The 19,301-nt window shown below is 48.3% G+C and overlaps 1 protein-coding gene across 1 annotated transcript in view; it reads left to right on the forward strand.

Annotated features, from left to right (window-relative positions):
- The window catches only part of LOC133424525 (potassium voltage-gated channel subfamily C member 2-like), a 181,703-nt gene that overhangs the window by 90,385 nt on the left and 72,017 nt on the right, over nucleotides 1–19,301 (forward strand). Inside the window, 1 exon segment of the mRNA XM_061715193.1 lies at nucleotides 16,860–17,790. Coding sequence (XP_061571177.1) covers nucleotides 16,860–17,790 — 931 coding nt within the window.

Below are 19,301 nucleotides of genomic sequence, written 5' to 3' on the forward strand. Positions count from 1 at the left end.
AGTCGTATACAGTTGTATAAAATAGTATAAAATAAAATAGAGTATAAAATGTTGTTTATCGCTGATATTTGTTTATTAATTTTTTTTTCACTTTCTTATAACCTCTCAAATATAATTTCCCATTTTCTATCAAACATTTACAACTGTCTTTAGGTCTGTTTTTTCCCCTCAAAATCAACTCGTTTGACATTGTATGCCCTTCTTCCCCAAATCTAATAAAATGGCTGTGGAGTAAATGATATGTAAAGAAATATGCCAACTTTTTTTAATCTAGAATTAGCAAAACTGCAGTGAAAATGAGGAATGTGGTAGCATCGGAGATGCATAATTAGGTCGGTATCTGTGCTAATGCCGAAGTGATTTAATAGTTTTGTTACATTTCAAGTTTTATTTATAGTTCCCATCAAAGCACTCCAGGTGTCTTTTCTTTTTTTTAGATTACATGAGATCTGAAGTCTTTGAAAAGGGTCGCAGAAAAACCAAAGCTTGACAGATAGCTCACTTTCTACTTCAGGTTGACAGTTTCCAGGCCTGCCATACTTGCTGCTTTTTTTTAATCAAGTACACTTTTACACTGGATGTTTCTTGCTCAGCTGTGAATATTTTCAGCATTAAGGTTAAACGTTAATTCAATTCAATTCAATTTTATTTATATAGCGTCTAATACAACAGAGTTGTCTCTAGACGCTTTACAGAGACCCATACCCAGAACATGACCCCCGAGCAGTTATTACATAAACAATGGCAGGTAAAAACTCCCCTAGTGGGAGAAAACCCTTAAGCCAAACAGTGGCAAGGAAAAACTCCCCTTTAGGAGGGAAGAAACCTTGAGCAGGACCAGGCTCATCAGGGGGGACCCTCCTGCCGAGGGCCAGACTGGTGGGTCAGGGACGGCAACAGCACAGCAGGCAGGTGGAAGCAGCAACGGGATGACCGGGGGTGGGGACCGCAGGCCAGCACGCAGCTCCCGAAGCTCCGGCCCAATCAGCAAGTCCCAGGTTGGGGTGCAGGGTCAGGAAAAGACTTGTGCTCCGTAATGCAAGCTACAAGCCACCCACGACCACCTGCAGGTTCCGGTGTCCGGCAAAGGATGCTGCAACATGGACAAAAGAGAGAAAAGGGAGGAGAAGGGGGGGCCAGCACAAGAAACCACAGGAGCGACTCTGACACACTAAAGTTTACACTACCTAGAGATTTACCAACACCAGCTAGAGGTTTACTCAACACTAACTATAGGCTTTACTAAACAGAAATGTTTTAAGTTTAGTTTTAAAGGTGGAGGTGGTGTCAGCCCCCTTAACCCAGATTGGAAGTTGGTTCCATAGTAGTGGTGCCTGATAGCAGAACGCCCGCCCTCCAAATCTACATTTAGATACTCTAGGAACTACGAGTAAACCTGCACTCTGAGAACGGAGAGCTCTGACAGGAACATAAGGCACTATCAGGTCTTGCAAATAATGCAGAGCTAAGCCGTTTTGGGCTTTATACGCAAGTAATAAAATTTTAAATTGGATTCTGAATTTTACGGGTAACCAATGGAGCGACGCTAACACTGGAGAGACGTGGTCTCTCCTGCTAATTCCTGTCAGTACTCGTGCTGCTGCATTTTGGATCAGCTGGAGCCTATTCAGCAAATTACTTGGACATCCTGCAACAACACATTACAGTAATCTAGTCTAGAAGATACAAACGCATGAACTAGTTTTTCTGCATCACTCTGCGAGAGGATTTTCCTAATCTTTGCAATGTTACGGAGATGGAAAAAGGCTATTTTACAAACCTGATTGACATATGGTTTAAACGACAAATCCTGATCGAAAATAACACCAAGGTTTCTCACAGTTGCACTGGAAGCCATCGCAACACCATCTAATCCCTTCCTAAGATGCTCTGGACCAAGAATGATAACCTCTGTTTTATCTGAATTTAGAAGCAGGAAATTTCTGGACATCCAGTCCTTGATGTCCCTAAGACATGCCTGAAGTTTAACTAACGGTTCTGTTTCATCCGGCTTCATAGGCAAATAGAGCTGCGTATCATCAGCATAACAATGAAAGTGTATGCCGTGATTCTGGATTATACTTCCCAACGGCTGCATGTATAAACTGAACAAGATTGGCCCTAGCACTGAACCCTGCGGAACACCATAACAGACAGTTAAAAGGGAATAATTTTAATACAGTTATTTGTGTTTTTTCCCATATTACATATTACCCAGGACAAATTGGCAGTCAGGTTGATTGATAAGCTGTGATGATATCTTGTTTAATAAAGAACATAACTGCTGCACATGTAGGACATTAGGTTATAAGAACACATTTTCCTTTTAAGGGCACAGTAATCTTTAAGCATAATGAATTATGTGTACATTGTCACAGATACGTATGTGTGCATATATTTGTGCATGTACTGATTTCTGTGCATGTATGTCAAACCGTATGGTGAGGCTTGAGGCACGATTTTTCTAGGGGGCGCTGTTGAGCTACTTTGCCACGCCCATTAATGCAAACCATTAAATATAAGATTTTTCACCAGGCCTGGCTTGCGTGCGAAATTTGGTGACTTTTGTGGCACGTTTAGGGGGCAAAAAGGGGCATTTCGTCGGAAAAGGGGGGGCGCGCTTTTTGGTGTCTATCGTCGCACAGTAACGCTTTTGATTGAGAAAAGTAATGCGCGTCGTCGCAGGATCGAGATGCACATTTTGATGTATAATACACCTGGGTGCCCATTACGGTTCGGGCAAAGAAGCGGCCGAAGCAATGTCATAAATTGCGCCAATATTACACGATTAATTCAAAAAAGCCGACTTTCTGTTCGGTTTCCACCGTGGCGCCAAGAGACTTTTCTTTGAGAGGCGAACATGATACAGTTGTGTACCGATTTTCGTGCATGTACATGAAACCACATTGTGGGGCTTGAGGCACAAAGTTTTTTTTGTATGGATCAATCAGAGGAAGGGGGGGTGCGCTTTTTGGCATCTATCGTCGCCACGGTAACGCTTTTGACTGAGAAAAGTAATGTGCATATTTGCAGGATCGAGACGCACATTTTGATGTATAACACACCTGGATGCACGTTACGGTTCGGGCGAAGAAACGGCTGAAGAAATTGCATACATTTCGCCAAAATTACACAATTAATTCAAAATGGCCGACTTCCTGTTCGGTTTCGGCCATGGCACCAAGAGACTTTTTCCGACATGATACAGGTATGTACTGATTTTCGTACATGTACGTCAAACCGTATTGTGGGGCTTGATACACAAAGTTTTCTAGGTGTGGGCACTTAAGTCATGGGGGAACTAACACCCACTTCAGGGCCCACAGCGTCCCCGGCGGGAATCAAACCCAGGACCTTCTTGCTGTGTGACGGCTGCACTACCAGCTGCGCCACCGTGCCCCCTAGAATCAGATTCCACCTCCATTTGTCTTGCCTGAAAGTTCCCTGCTGCAATCCTCTCGTATGAGCTGGAAACCGGGCAGCCGCACCGCGCTGTAAGGGACGAGATCACTGAGCCAGGTTTCAGTGAAGCAAACGGCGGCAGATCTGCTTAAATCCCGGTTCTTTGTGATGAGAAGTAGTTCATCCATTTTATTTGCGAGCGAGCGGACGTTCCCCAGGTGTATGGAGGGGAGCGGGGTTCGGAATCCTCTCTCTAAGCCTCACGAGAGCTCCCGCGCGCTTCCCCCGTCTGCGTCTCCTGAAGAGCCGGTAGCTGCTGCTGCTCCGACCAGACTCTCTTTAATACCGTCCGGGTCGGTGAAAACTGGGTAAAAAGTACCGGGAGAAGACTTCCTAATGTTAAGCAATTGCTCTCTGCTGAAGGTGACCCGTGGAGGGCAGCGGAAAACAGGAAAAATAAACAGAAAGCTGAACAAAATCAGAGAGCGAAACACCGAGGCAGCCGTAGGAGGCGCCATCTTGCATTGGTCAGAAATGAACCCGGAAGGAGTTTCCTCTTCTGTATCCCGGGAAAAACAACAATGGTTATAACCCCTTTCACATAACTTTCCCATTCATTGTGTATGTGCTACTGCAGCGCAACAGCGGACTGCTCTGCCGCCGAGCTCTGCGACGTGTGAGAGGGTACCTGCCGCAGCGTTTGCGGCGTGCCTGCCTGCCCTAATTGAACACATTTCTCAATTTCACCGTGCCGCGCTGTGACGACATCTTGGCGCGTCCTATAGGAGAGAAGGGAGAAGAGAGAGAAGGGAGAAGAGAGAAAGTTGTTTCCAATAGGAGGGAAGTGTCAAGGTTGACATTCCCCCCAGCCTTCAGTTTCTGCCTTGCCCCGCCTGTGTCCCATCTGCCCTGATTGTGTCTGCACCTGTGTCTCGTCATGTCTCGTTATCCCCTCAGTATATCTTGTCTTGTCATTCCTTTGTGCCCTGTCGGACTATACTGTTTGCTCCCTCCATGTTCTCCTCTAGTTGTTGGATCCATGTTTCTGTTCTGCCCTTTTTTGATCCTGCCCAGCAGCGCTTTTGGTTTTGTTTTTTTGTAAATAAACCCTTTTTTGTTGCAACTCCTGGCTCCTGCTCTCCTGCACTTGGGTGCTCAGCAAACCGAACCATGACAGAACGGTCCGACCAGATGGACCCAACGGGAGGTTGCCTCACACTACTAGAGTTCCTCTGCCGAGAAGCGGCTAAGAACATGCGCTGGGCCGAGGAGGAGTATTGGGACCCCTTTTTGGGAACACGCCTGGCTCTGGGTGGGCCCAGGAGCCTGCAGGCTCAGGGGAGGCAACGACGATGGCGTCAGCGCCAGTGCCAGCCCCAGCTTGTTCCAGCTCCAGCTCCTGCTCCTGTCCCTGTTCCAGTGGTGGTCCCGGACGCACCTGTCCCTGTTCCTGTGGTGGTCCCGGACGCACCTCCCCATGTTCCTGTGGTGGTCCCGGACGCACCTCCCCATGTTCCAGTTGTGGTCCTGGACACACCTTCCCATGTTCCAGTGGTGGTCCCGGACGCACCTCCCCATGTTCCAGTGGTGGTCCCGGACGCACCTCCCCATGTTCCAGTGGTGGTCCCGGACGCACCTCCCCGTGTTCCAGTGGTGGTCCCGGACGCACCTCCCCGTGTTCCAGTGGTGGTCCCGGACGCACCTCCCCATGTTCCTGTGGTGGTCCCGGACGCACCTCCCCATGTTCCAGTGGTGGTCCCGGACGCACCTCCCTATGTTCCAGTGGTGGTCCCGGACGCACCTCCCCATGTTCCTGTGGTGGTCCCGGACACATCAGCCCCTGCTCCGGTGATGGTCCCGGACCCCCTCAGCCAGCTCCGAGGACCCGTGTCCCCCCCCATACAGCTCCGAGGACCCGTGTCCCCCCCAGCCAGCTCCGAGGACCCATGTCGCCCCCCAGCCAGCTCCGAGGACCCGTGTCGCCGCCCAGCCAGCGCCCAGGCCCCCCCCACCCGCCCTGGATGTGGACTGTGGGGACATCTGGGATCTGTCCCTTGAGGGGGGGCCAGCACCATGGACCCGGGCTCCCCCGCAGCCAGCGCCACGGACCCGGGCTCCCCCGCAGCCAGCGCCCCGGGCCTGGGCACCCCCGCATCCAGCGCCCCGGGCCCGGGCACCCCCGCAGCCGGCGCCCCGGACCCGGGTACCCCCGCAGCCGGCGCCCCGGACCCGGGTACCCCCGCAGCCGGCGCCCCGGACCCGGGTACCCCCGCAGCCGGCGCCTCGGACCCGGGTACCCCCGCAGCCATGTCAAGTTCCAGAGCCACATCAAGTTCCAGAGCCACGTCAAGTTCCAGAGCCACGTCAAGTTCCAGAGCCACGTCAAGTTCCCGAGCCACGTCAAGTCCCCGAGCCACGTCAAGTTCCCGAGCCACGTCAGGTCCCCGAGCCACATCAAGTCCCCCAGCCACGTCAAGTCCCCGAGCCACGTCAAGTCCCCGAGCCATGTCAAGTCCCCAAGCCACGCCAAGTCCCCGAGCCCAGCCAAGTCCCCGAGCCCAGCCAAGTCCCCGAGCCCAGCCAAGAGTCCCCGTCGCGCCCCCCGCCAAGACCCACGCCTAGGCCTCGGGGACGCCCCCCCGAGCTGTCTCACCGGTCTGCCCAGTCCTCAGGACGGCCCCCGGAACGTTGGCCATGTGTTGGCCTGGAGAGAAGGGAGAAGAAAGAGAAGGGAGAAGAAAGAAAGTTGTTTCCAATAGGAGAGAAGTGTCAAGGTTGACAACCCCCCCAGCCTTCAGTTTCTGTCTTGCCCCGCCTGTGTCCCATCTGCCCTGATTGTGTCTGAACCTGTGTCTCGTCATGTCTCGTTATCCCCTCAGTATATCTTGTCTTGTCATTCCTTTGTGCCCTGTCAGACTGTACTGTTTGCTCCCTCCATGTTCTCCTCTAGTTGTTGGATCCCTGTTTCTGTTCTGTTCTGCCCTTTTTTGATCCTGCCCAGCAGCGCTTTTGGTTTTGTTTTTTTGTAAATAAACCCTTTTTTGTTGCAACTCCTGGCTCCTGCTCCCCTGCACTTGGGTCCTCAGCAAACCAAACCATGACAAGAAGGGGGTGGAGGCTCTGCGCCGATTCTGCGTCCCACCCGGCGGTGGGCGCGCCGCAAACCGCGCTCTATGTGAAAGCAGCTTATGAGTGAGTTGTGTCGGTTGCTGTGTAGATTATGTTCTCACTGCAAACAAACCGCTCCAGTTCTGGAATGGAAGCGAGCCAAGACCACCTCTCCTAGGCGATCTCGGCTTGCTTGTTTTGTCCCGCATCCGAGAACGATTGCTGTGTTCACATATACCAAATGAACCGACCTTTGGGGGGAAACGGTCTGTTTCGGGACAACTGCTCCAAACAGGACAGGAGTGAAAGCACCCTCAGTTTGTGTGTGTCCATGGCCACAAGTAAGTGTTTAATTGTTTAAAGCTAAGACATTTAGTGACTGTAAGTGATTATATGGTGTTGTTGTAAGTCTAACAGCTATTTATGTGATAATTTACCACTAGTTTGTATTGAGTGATTATTTCTTTTATCTGTCCCTTTATTTAGCCTTTAATCATTTTTCTCTGCATAAATTATCATTAGTAATTATTTGAACTATTTAAATTGTGTAACGGTAGAGTCTATGGTCCATTTAGTACTATAACGTTTATTAGGCCCCTCCTTGAACCGCCACCTTACTGTGGTGGAGGGGTTTGTGTGCCCGAGTGATCCTAGGAGCTATGTTGTCGGGGGCACTTACGCCCCTGGTAGGGTCTCCCATGGCAAACAGGTCCTGGGTGACGGGCCAGACTAAGAGCGGTTCACAAAGCCTGTCATGAAGAGGAGATATCAGAGGACCGCTACGTCGCCCGGATCGGCATTACCGGGGCCCCGCCATGGAGCCAGGCCTGGGGTTGGGGCTCGCTGGCAAGCGCCTGGTGGCCGGGTCTTTGCCCGTGGGACCCGGCCGGGCGCAGCCCGAAACGGCGATGCGGGTCCGCCGTCCCGTAGGCCCACCACCCGCAGGAAGGACCATGGCAGGTCGGTGCCTTGTGATCTGGGTAGCAGTCGTGGCGGGGTGCCTCGACGACCCAATCCCTGGACTAAAACCCTCACAGTGGGGACCTGGAATGTCACCTCGCTGGGGGGGAAGGAGCCGGAGCTTGTGCGTGAGGTTGAGAGATACCGGCTAGAGATAGTCGGGCTCACCTCCACACATAGCTTGGGCTCTGGAACCCAGCTCCTTGAAAGGGGCTGGACCCTCCACTACTCTGGAGTTGCCCAGGGTGAGAGGCGGCGGGCTGGTGTGGGCTTGGTTATAGCCCCCCAGCTCAGCCGCCATGTGTTGGAGTTCACCCCGGTGAACCCCTGCGCCTTCGGGGTGGAGAAAGGTCTCTCACTGTTGTTTGTGCCTACGGGCCGAACAGCAGTGCGGAGTACCCGGCCTTCTTGGAGTCCCTGGGAGGGGTACTTGATAGTGCTCCAACTGGGGACTCCATTGTTCTACTGGGGGACTTCAACGCTCACGTGGGCAATAACAGTGATACCTGGAGAGGCGTGATTGGGAGGAACGGCCTCCCCGATCTGAACCCGAGCAGTGCTTTGTTGTTGGACTTCTGTGCTAGTCACGGTCTGTCCATAACGAACACCATGTTCAGGCATAAGGGTGTCCATCAGTGCACGTGGCACCAGGACACCCTAGGCCGGAGGTCAATGATCGACTTTGTTGTCGTTTCATCTGACCTTCGGCTGCATGTCTTGGACACTCTGGTGAGGAGAGGGGCTGAGCTGTCAATTGATCACCACCTGGTGGTGAGTTGGATGGCAGAGGAGGAGGTTGGTCAGACCGGGCAATTCAATTCAATTCAATTTTATTTGTATAGCGTCTAATATAACAGATGTTGTCTCTAGACACTTTCCAGAGAACCAGAACATGACCCCCGAGCAATTATCACATAAACAATGGCAGGTAAAAACTCCCCTAGTGGGAGAAAAGCCTTAAGCCAAGAGCACCTTGTGTCAATGCGCTTGGTCTGACGCAGTTGTATTGAACAACAGACATCAATCAGCAAGCACATCATTGCACATATATTTATTGATATGCACAGACTAGTACACATTTAGGCCTGTGATGGAACATGACTGTTGATATTTATAAGGGAAAGAAGGAAAAAAAACATGCGGTCCCACGGTTCGCACACCCCTTGCGGCGGCTCTGCCTAGGATCACTCGGACAACACAAACCCCTCCACTATAGTAAGGTGGCGGTTCAAGGAGGGGACCCCCCAACCCCTCGGACCTAAGTGAAAAAAAAACGATTTGTTAATTAGGGCCCGAGCACTTGCAGTGTGAAGGCCCTATTGTATTTGCAGGAATTCATTCTTCTTCTTCTTCTTCTTCTTCTTCTTCTTCTTCTTCTTCTTCTTCTTCTTCTTCTTCTTCTTCTTCTTCCTGTGAGAGGAGTGTGAGTGGAAGAGCTGAGAGTGGATGGTTGATTTTTCTATTTTCTGTCCTTTGTTCTTTCATGTTTTGTTAGTGGTGTTTGTGTCAGTTGTTTAGTGTTGTGTTTGGTTAGTTTTATTTAAGTTTGTAGTTGTTTTTGTGTGTTTTTGCCAGCCAGGCTTTGTCTGGCTGGAGGACCACTCGAAGCCAAAATGGCTGCCAGTGGCTTCTCCAAGCTGTCTCGGAAGCATGGCATCAAAGTCGGTGCCGGCTCTCCGTGCAGCGTGGAGGAGGTGGCTTTGGCTGTGGGAGAGATCATCGGGCACAGCTCTGTCATGTCTGCTGCCCGCATGAATAAAGCTGTGGTTTTGTTTTTGGAGAAGGAGGAGCAGGTGAAATGTTTGGTGGAGAAGGGCATCACGGTGAATGGGTTGTTTGAGCCTGTGCTGCCGCTTACGCAGCCAGCATCTAAGATAACACTGTCAAACGTTCCTCCATTCATTAGCGATGAGTTCCTGGTTCGAGAGCTGTCTCGGCACGGTAAGGTGATATCACCAGTTAAAAAGATCTTGTCTGGTTGCAAGTCACCTTTACTAAAACATGTTGTATCCTACCGTAGACAGCTCTTTATGATCCTAAATAACAAGACAGAGGAATTTAATTATCGTTTCTTTGTTCGAGTGGACGACTTTGATTATGTTTTGTTTGCGACTTCCTCTCTTGTGAAGTGTTTCGGATGTGGTGAGGTGGGACACCTCATTAAGGCCTGTCCTAACCGCGCGTGCTCGGCTGGGGGGACGGTGACGGCCACCGCGGCCGCCGAACGGCCGGCTCCTGCTGCGCAGCGGAGTCCTGATGCCGCGGGGGGGGATGGGGCTGTGGGGGGAGCTGAGTCAGACGCTTCGTCTGGGTCGGACCCCCCTGCGGCTTCATCCGCTCCGGTGGTTGAGAGTCAGGTGGAAAAAGAACAGGTGGAGAAGGAACAGAGCCGGGACGGTGGTTGTGCTGAGGTGAGTGGTGAGGGGGAGAGTGGTGCAGGTGAAGGTGTGAAAATGGCAGCTGAGGTGACAGGTGGGCTTGGACCTGAGCTGTATGAAGTAGGTGAGGTGACAAGTGAGTTGGGTGAGGTGACAAGTGAGTTGGGTGAGGTGACAAGTGAGTTGGGTGAGGTGACAGGTGAGTTGGGTGAGGTGACAGGTGTGCTGGGTGAGGTGACAAGTGTGCTGGGTGAGGTAGGTGAGCTGGGTGAAACTGGTAAAGTAATGGGTGAAACAGAAAAAATAACAGGTGAGCTGGGTGAAACCGGTCAAGTCACTGGTGAGTTGGGTGAAACAGAAAAAATAACAGGGGAGCTGGGTGAAACCGGTAAAGGGCCTGGTGAGTTGTGTGAGGCTGGTGCAGCTGCTGAGGTCATGGAGGTCTGTGATCCTCATCCTTCAAAACGGCGCAGCAAACGAAAAAATATGCAGAAAGATGTTGTGGGCTGTAAGGCTGGTCGGCTGTGGGCAAAACCAAGTGCTGCAGACAGCAGCGACAGTGAAGGCTGCATATCTGACTGCAGTGACATGTCGTGCAGTCAGATGACTGCCAGTCAGGACAAGAAACTATACTCTGAAACCATGTTTAAGGCGTTCCTGCAGCAGACAAAAGGCATGAAAGGCCTGGATATAGAGCAGTTTTTTCCTGATAAGCTCACTTTTTATAACTCAGCGAAACGTGTCATTAAAAACCGAGCTACATCAGATCTCACTGATCAGGAAATTTTTAGACTGAGGAAACAAATGCTTAAGGTGAGAAAGCAACTCGGTTTTTAATGATGTTGAAGCTGTTGGTTTTACTCTTATTTATCTCTTTTACTGTTTTTGCTTTTAACATCTCCATAACAATGGATTCTTTTAGAGTGGGGACGTTGAATGTGAATGGTGCCAGAGAGGCAAGGAAGAGGGCACTGGTGTTTGACACAGCAAGGATGAAAAATATTGATGTGTTGTTTTTACAAGAAACACACAGTGATGAAGGCAATGAGGTGGACTGGAATAAAGAGTGGGAAGGAGAGGTGGCTTTGAGCCACAACACCACACTCAGCGGTGGAGTGGCCTTCCTGTTCTCTCGGAACTTTACTCCATCGTCCCTGGAGGTCGAGCATGTGGTGAAGGGGAGGTGTCTTTTAGTCAAGGCACAGTTTGAACATCACACACTGTTTTTTATGAATATTTATGCTCCAACAAACGGTGCAGAGAGGAAGAGCTTTCTAGAAAAAGTCTACACTAGACTGAATTGCTGTGGGTCGGAGGATTTTTTATTCTTGGGTGGGGATTTTAACTGTACCGAGTACGAGTTTTTAGACCGTAATCATGCAGAGCCTCATCCAGCCTCCCAACACGCTCTGAAGCAGCTGGTCTACTCCCACGGCCTGGTGGATGTGTGGCGAAGGATGCATACAGACTGCAGACAGTACACATGGTCCCACCTGAGAGAGGATAGAATCTCCTTAGCCAGACTTGATCGTTTTTATTGTTTTAAGCACCATTTTAATGTTTTTAAGCTGTGTAAAATAATGCCAGCTGGTTTTACAGATCATTCTTTGGTTTTATGTCATGTCACCATAAAGAACATTTTACCCAAGAGTGCATACTGGCATTTTAATTCAGTTTTAACATTTGACAAGGGTTTTAGTGAGGCTTTTAGTTATTTTTGGACTGGTTTTAGACACAGGAAAGATTATTTTACTTGTCTTAGGCAGTGGTGGGACCATGGCAAGACTGAGATAAAGCTTTTGTGTCAGCAGTATACTCTCAATGTCACACGTGACATCTGTCGGTCTATGAAAGACCTGGAGACTGAGATTGTGGAGCTGGAAACAATGAGTGCTTCCACAGGAAATCGAGGATATATTGAAATCCTCAAGTCCAAAAAAATGGCTTTAGCCAACCTGCTGGACACCAGAGTACAGGGGGCACTGGTCCGGTCCCGGGTCCAGAACATCACAGCGATGGATGCTCCCTCTAGCTTCTTCTTTGGCCTGGAGAAGAAGCATGGACAAAGGAAAATGATCCACTCTCTGCTCTCTGACACGGGGCAGGAGCTCACTGAACCTGGTCAGATAAGAAGGCGAGCTGTGCAGTTTTATTCATCCCTCTATACCAGCGAGTATGTGGAGGATGATGATCTGTTTGAGGGGTTCTGTGGTGAACTGCCTCAGGTCTCTGAGGAGACCAACTCACAGCTAGACCGGCCACTGCAGATGGAGGAGCTACACGCCGCTCTGCAGGGTATGCAGGGACGGCGGTCTCCTGGCATCGATGGCCTGACGGTTGAATTTTACAAAGCCTTCTGGAGTGTTTTGGCACCTGACATTCTAGAGGTGTTTAATGAAAGTCTGACCTCAGGTTCTCTGCCACTGTCCTGTCAGAGGGCTGTGGTTTCCCTGCTGCCAAAAAAAGGGAATCTGCAGGACATCAGGAACTGGCGCCCCGTGTCACTGTTGTGCACTGATTATAAGATCCTGTCCAAGGCTTTGGCCAACAGGCTTAGAGAAGCTATGGAGCTGGTCATCCACCGGGATCAGACCTATTGTGTGCCCGGCAGGTCCATGGTAGACAATGTCTACCTAATTCGAGATGTTTTGGAGGTCTCTAGCTCATTGGGTATAAATACTGGTCTCATTTCGTTAGATCAGGAAAAGGCTTTTGACCGTGTTGAGCACAGCTTCCTCTGGAAAACCATGGGGAGTTTTGGGTTCAGCACTGGTTTCATTGCCAAGATCCAGGTGTTATATAGTGACATTGAGAGTGTACTGAAGTTTAATGGCAGTCTGTGTGCTCCTTTCGGGGTGCGTAGAGGCATTCGGCAGGGCTGCGCTCTGTCTGGGATGCTCTACGCACTCTCCCTGGAACCCCTCCTCTGCAAGATCCGCACAAGAATCCGTGGCCTGATTTTACCTGGTTTTAGTGAAAACATCATTTTATCTGCTTACGCAGATGATGTTATTGTTTTAATTAAAAACCAAAATGATATTGACATTTTATGTAATTTAACAGTTTCTTTCAACACTCTGTCTGCAGCGAGGGTGAATTGGAGCAAGAGTGAAGCTCTTGCTGTCGGTAGTTGGCGTGACGGTCTCCCAGTTCTTCCCCAGGGTCTGTCCTGGAAAACTGACGGCCTGAAATACCTCGGCGTCTTCCTCGGGAACGAGGCTACGATCCGGAGGAACTGGGAGGGCGTCACTGAAAAAATTGAAGCCAAATTAAAAAACTGGAAATGGCTGCTCCCTCAGATGTCGTATCGAGGCAGGGTTCTTGTGCTAAACAATCTTGTGGCCTCCCTGCTTTGGCACCGTTTAGCCTGTATGGATCCTCCATCAGGTCTTTTAGCCCAGATCCAAGCAAAGCTTGTCAACTTTTTCTGGGATGGCTTTCACTGGGTGCCACAGGGGGTGCTGTTTTTACCCAGAGAGGAGGGGGGACAGGGCCTCATCCACTTGGCCAGCAGAACTGCCACCTTCAGACTACAGTTCATTCAGAGGTTTTTGTCAGGGCCGGCAGATCTGGTGTGGAGAGAAGTGGCCGGCTGCATACTCAGACGTGTGAGTAACTTGGGACTGGATGCTGCTCTGTTTTTAACCGATTTTAAATTTTTAAGGTTAAATGGGTTACCTCCTTTTTATCAGGGTGTTTTTAAATCATGGGCCCTTTTTAAATGTGATTCAGGAAAAAGCTCTAACTCTCTGTTCTGGTTGTTGAGAGAACCACTAGTTCATGGAGCCAGGCTGGATGTCTGCAGTGGAGCTGTGCCTGGGCTGACGGCAGCGCTGTGCAGGACCAAGACCCTGGTCCTGAAACAGCTGGTGGACACCGCAGGGCCGGCGCTGTCGGACTCTCAGGCGGTGGGCTCTCTGCTGGGCATCCAGTCCACCAGGGTGACCCAGAGGATTCTGGAGCTGTGGAGGCAGAGGCTCTCTGGGAGGGAGAGAAGCCTCCTGATGAACTACAGCAGAGGGACTGAACCTGATCACAGGGACCCGTTCCCGGAGGTGTTGATTTGTCCCCAACTTGGAGAGCTGGACGGACCTCTCCTCAACGACCCTCAGTTGCTCAGCTTGCACACAGCCGACAAAAAATCCCTCTACAAAAACTGTGTAAAAGCTGTCAACAAAAAAGGACTGTGTGACAGGGCGTCCACTGTATGGACTGACAAGCTGGGAGGAGATGGAGAGCGTCCACAGTGGAGAGTTTTATACAAACCTCCCCTCAAGAAGAGAACAGCCGACCTCCAGTGGAGGATTTTACACGGAGCCATCGCCACCAATGCCTTCATCTCTGTCATTAATCCTGCTGTGTCAAACCAGTGCCCTTTCTGTCACCTTCGCGAGACGGTTTTCCATGTTTTTAGTGAGTGTAAGAGACTTTCACAGCTCTTCACTCTTTTAACCACTGTTTTTAGTCTTTTTAATGAGACTTTTTGCAACACAAATTTTATTTATGGTGCAGGATACAGGAAGAGAAGTCAAACAAAGTGGCAACTGCTAAATTTTATTTCTGGTGAAGCCAAGATGGCGATCTATATATCCAGAAAAAACAGAGTAGAGGACAGAGCAGTTCAGGAGGCCGCCTCAGTGTGGCGCTGCAACACCCGATGTAGACTAAGACTGGAATTCAATTTTTATAAATTGATGAATGATTTGGGTTGTTTTAAGAACCTCTGGTGTTATAATAATGTCCTGTGTAATGTTTTAAATGATGAACTGCACTTTGCACTTTTTCTTCAAGACTGAAATGCTGACGTAGCCATTTATTTATTGGGTATTCTGTTTTGTTTAGGCACTTCAGCACTTTATGACATGTGATGTGAACTGTATCCTTTGAAACTGTAAATAAAGTGTGTTTGTAAAAATCAAAAAAAAAAAAATCTTCTTCTTCTTCTTCTTCTTCTTCTTCTTCTTCTTCTTCTTCTTCTTCTTCTTCTTCTTCTTCTTCTTCTTCTTCTTCTTCTTCTTCTTCTTCTTCTTCTTCTTGAAACCAAACAGGAAGTCGGCCATTTTGAATTAATCGTGTCACTTTGGCGCAATTTATGCCATTCCTTCGGCAGTTAATTCAGCCCGAACCGTAACGTGCACCCAGGTGTGTTATACATCAAAATGTGCGTCTCCCTCCTCCGACCACACGCATTACTTTTCTCTTTCAAAAGCGTTACCGTGGCGACGCTAGACGCCAAAAAGCGCGCCGACCCTTCATCTGGTTGGTTCAGACAGAAAAAACTTTGCGCCTCAAGCCCCATAATACGGTTTGACGTACATGAACGAAAATTGGTACACTCCTGTATCATGTCGCAACTAAAAGAAAAGTCTCTTGGCGCCATGGCCGAAACCGAACAGGAAGTCGGCCATTTTGAACATCCTGAATTAATTGCGTAATTTTGGAGCAATATATGCCATTCCTTCGAGAGTTAATTCAGCCCGAACCGTATCGTGAACCCAGATGTGTTATACATCAAAATGTGCGTCTCCATCCTGCGACTACACGCATTACTTTTCTCTTTCAAAAGTGTTACCGTGGCAACGCTAGACGCCAACAAGCGCACCCCCCCTTCATCTGATTGGTCCATATTTGATAGTTCCCCAAAAGGCACCAAATTTGGCATGCAAGCCAGGCCTGGCGATAAATTTGATATTTCATGGTTTGCATTAATGGGCGTGGCAAAATGGCTCAACAGCGCCCCCCGGAAAACTTTGTGCCTCAAGCCCCACAATACGGTTTGACGTACATGCACGAAAATCGCAACACACCTGTATCATGGCACAACTTAAAGAAAAGTCTCTTGGAGCCATGGCCGAAACCGAACAGGATGTCGGCCATTTTGAATAAATTGTGTCATTTTGGCGAAATTTATGCCATTCCTTCGGCAGTTAATTCAGCCCGAACCGTAACGTGCACCCAGGTGTGTTATACATCAAAATGTGCGTCTACATCCTGCAACACCACGCATTACTTTTCTCCTTCAAAAGTGTTACCGTGGCGACGCTAGACGCCAAAAAGCGCGCCCCCCCCTTCATGTGATTGGTCCATATTTGATAGTTCTCCAAAAGTCACCAAATTTTGCATGCAAGCCAGACTTGGCGATAAATTTGATATTTCATGGTTTGCATTAATGGGCGTGGCCTAACGGCTCAACAGCGCCCCCTAGAATACTTTTATCTGCCATAACTTTTGAATGGTTTGACATAGGAAGTTGTGGGTGGTGTCATGGGACTCTGTAATGAGTCCTTAAGCTTCGTTGGCCTTAATTAGCCCCGCCCCTTCTTCTGATTGGTTGTCCCGATTTTCTGCTATAACTTTTTAATGGTTTGACATAGAGAGTCCTGGGTGGTGTCATCAGATTCTTTATGGAGTCCTTGACCTTCATTGGCCTGAATAAGCCCCACCCCTTCTTCTGATTGGTTGTCCCTTTTTTCTGCTATAACTTTTGAATGGTTTGACATAGGAAGTCGTGGGTGGTATCTTTTCTGATATGCTTATGGGGGGCGGTGGCCGTGAGTGCGAGGGCCCGTTCATCGCTGCTTGCAGCTTTAATTGTTAATTGTAATGCCATTTTAGATATCGTTTATGGCCTTTATTTACACATATGTGCAGCTCATAATTATTAGTTAGTTTGTTGGTTTATTCATTTACATCACTTTTTGTGATATTGTGTTTTTTGGTTTCGTAACTATTTCAACTCTTGCTTTACGGCCAACAGCTTTACATACCAGCAGCAGTGTGAGCAAGTGTGTTTATTCATTGTTTTTGAAAAGCATATTGCTCCTCCCTTTGTAATCTAGTAAGACTGGTGCAAGTTAATCAAACCCATCTGACCTTCCTTCTCTTCAAGGGCAGGTTAAGTGTGTGAGCTGGAGGATTATCTGTACCAGTGTATTGGATAACTAAATAACCTAAAATTCTGGAATAAAAGTAATGTTTCTTTTTTCTTGTTTCTTTTTCCCTCTCTTGTAGTTTGTCGCCTTTGCATCTTTGTTCTTCATCCTGGTCTCCATCACCACCTTCTGCTTGGAGACTCATGAGGCTTTCAACACAATTATCAACAAGACTGAATCGCGGAATAGCAGCGGACCTGACTTGGGTCCACAGTATGAGATCGAAACAGACCCTGCCCTCACATATGTGGAGGGCGTTTGCGTCTTCTGGTTCACCATTGAATTCCTTGTACGTGTGACCTTCTGCCCAGTCAAGTTGGAGTTTGTTAAAAGTGTTCTCAACATCATCGACTTTGTGGCCATCCTACCTTTCTATTTGGAAGTGGGGCTAAGTGGCCTTTCTTCAAAAGCTGCTAAGGATGTATTGGGTTTCCTCAGGGTGGTGCGTTTTGTTCGTATTCTCCGTATCTTCAAATTAACACGTCATTTTGTGGGACTCAGGGTGCTTGGCCACACATTGCGTGCTAGCACCAATGAATTTCTGCTGCTCATTATCTTCCTAGCATTGGGAGTGTTAATTTTTGCCACCATGATTTATTATGCAGAACGAATAGGGGCCAAGCCCAATGACCCCACTGCCAGCCTCCACACCAAATTCAAGAATATCCCTATTGGCTTTTGGTGGGCTGTAGTAACCATGACTACTCTTGGCTATGGCGATATGTATCCAGAAACCTGGTCAGGAATGGTGGTGGGTGCGTTATGTGCTTTAGCTGGTGTACTAACAATAGCCATGCCTGTGCCTGTTATTGTCAATAACTTTGGGATGTACTACTCTTTGGCCATGGCAAAGCAAAAGCTGCCCAAGAAGAGGAAGAAACACATCCCCCAGGCAGTGCAAGGAGGATCTCCAACCTACTGCAAAGCTGATCTCAACACCACCTGCAACAGCACTCAAGGTGACCTCTGCCATGTCAAAGGGAGCAGGGTACTAGAGTGCAACCGTTCAGGTAACACCATATGTAAGAAATCATGAAGAATTTCACTGTAGCAGTTAAGATCAGGATAGGCTGAAGGGAATTATTTATGTTGTGACAAAAAGCAAAATCCAATAAAAAAAAAAATCCTCCCACATGGTTATTATTGACCATTTAATATGTTTCCCTTTGAGGTATGAAAATGTTTTATCTTGTAACTGATGATAATAGCACCCTCATAACACCATTGTCTTGCAGCCTTCAGCTGCCAGTGACCCAGTGGTAATGAAGGAAATTCAAATAATAATTAGACATGTTTATTTTGGTTTAGCTTGATCTGACATTTATCTTTCGCAGGCCACAATATAAAAGTATACTTCTTCACGGATCCGTAATCTGTTAAGTCTTAACCAACATTTTGATGATGATGCTCAGTCTGGGACATACAGTGTGGCATTTACAAGATTTTAATTTTAAATCAAATCAGCTTTTAATTTTAACACAATTCCGCCAGAAAATATGTGCCTGCTTTTGTGTGTGTGTTGTTGTTGTTTCGCCAGCTTTTAGAGCTGGCATTAGTTAACCATAACTATTGCCAAAACAAAGGTGTAACTTTTTTTCTGCCCACAAAATACAGAAAATATTAATGTTGGTCATATTCAATTCAATTTTATTTGTATAGCGTCTAATACAACAAAAGTTGTCTCTAAACGCTTTCCAGTGAACCAGAACATGACCCTCGAGCAATTATTACATAAAGAATGGCAGGTAAAAACTACCCTAGTGGGAGAACCGCAGGCAGGTGGAAGCAGCAGTGGTATGACCAGGGGGGGCCGCAGGCAGGTGAAAGCAGCAGTGGGATGACCGGGGGTGGGATCGCAGGCCAGCACACAGCTCCGGAGCTCCGGCCTGCAAATATGCACAAAAGAGAAAAAAGGGGGGCCAGCACAAGAAACTACAGGAGCGATGGACAAAAATGATGGCTATGAGATACTTATAATAAATAAAAATGGAAATGGAGAAGAGAGGAAGGGAAGAGGAGAAGAGAAGAAGGGTGGGAGGCACCGCCCAGTGGATCATCTCGGTGCCCCCCTGCAGCATAGGCCTATAGCAGCATATCTACAATGAAGCTATATTTGAGACTAACTATTATAGTCTTGTTCTATAGCTGCAACTATGACTACTGACTCTAACACACTAGAGTTTACACTACCTAGAGATTTACCAACACCAGTTAGAGGTTTACTACACACTAAATATAGGCTTTACTAAACAGAAAAGTTTTAAGTTTAGTTAGTGTCAGCCTCCTTAACCCAGATTGGAAGTTGGTTCCATAGTAATGGTGCCTGATAGCAGAACGCCCGCCCTCCAAATCTAAATTTGGATACTCTAGGAACTACGAGTAAACCTGCACTCAGAGAACAGAGAGCTCTGCCAGGAACCTAAGGCACTATCAGGTCTTGCAAATAATGCGGAGCTAAGCCGTTTTGGGCTTTATATGCAAGTAATACAATTTTAAATTGGATTCTGAATTTTACAGGTAG

Source organism: Cololabis saira, chromosome 23 (genome assembly GCF_033807715.1).
Source record: "Cololabis saira isolate AMF1-May2022 chromosome 23, fColSai1.1, whole genome shotgun sequence".
NCBI classification, from domain to species: Eukaryota; Metazoa; Chordata; class Actinopteri; order Beloniformes; family Belonidae; genus Cololabis; species Cololabis saira.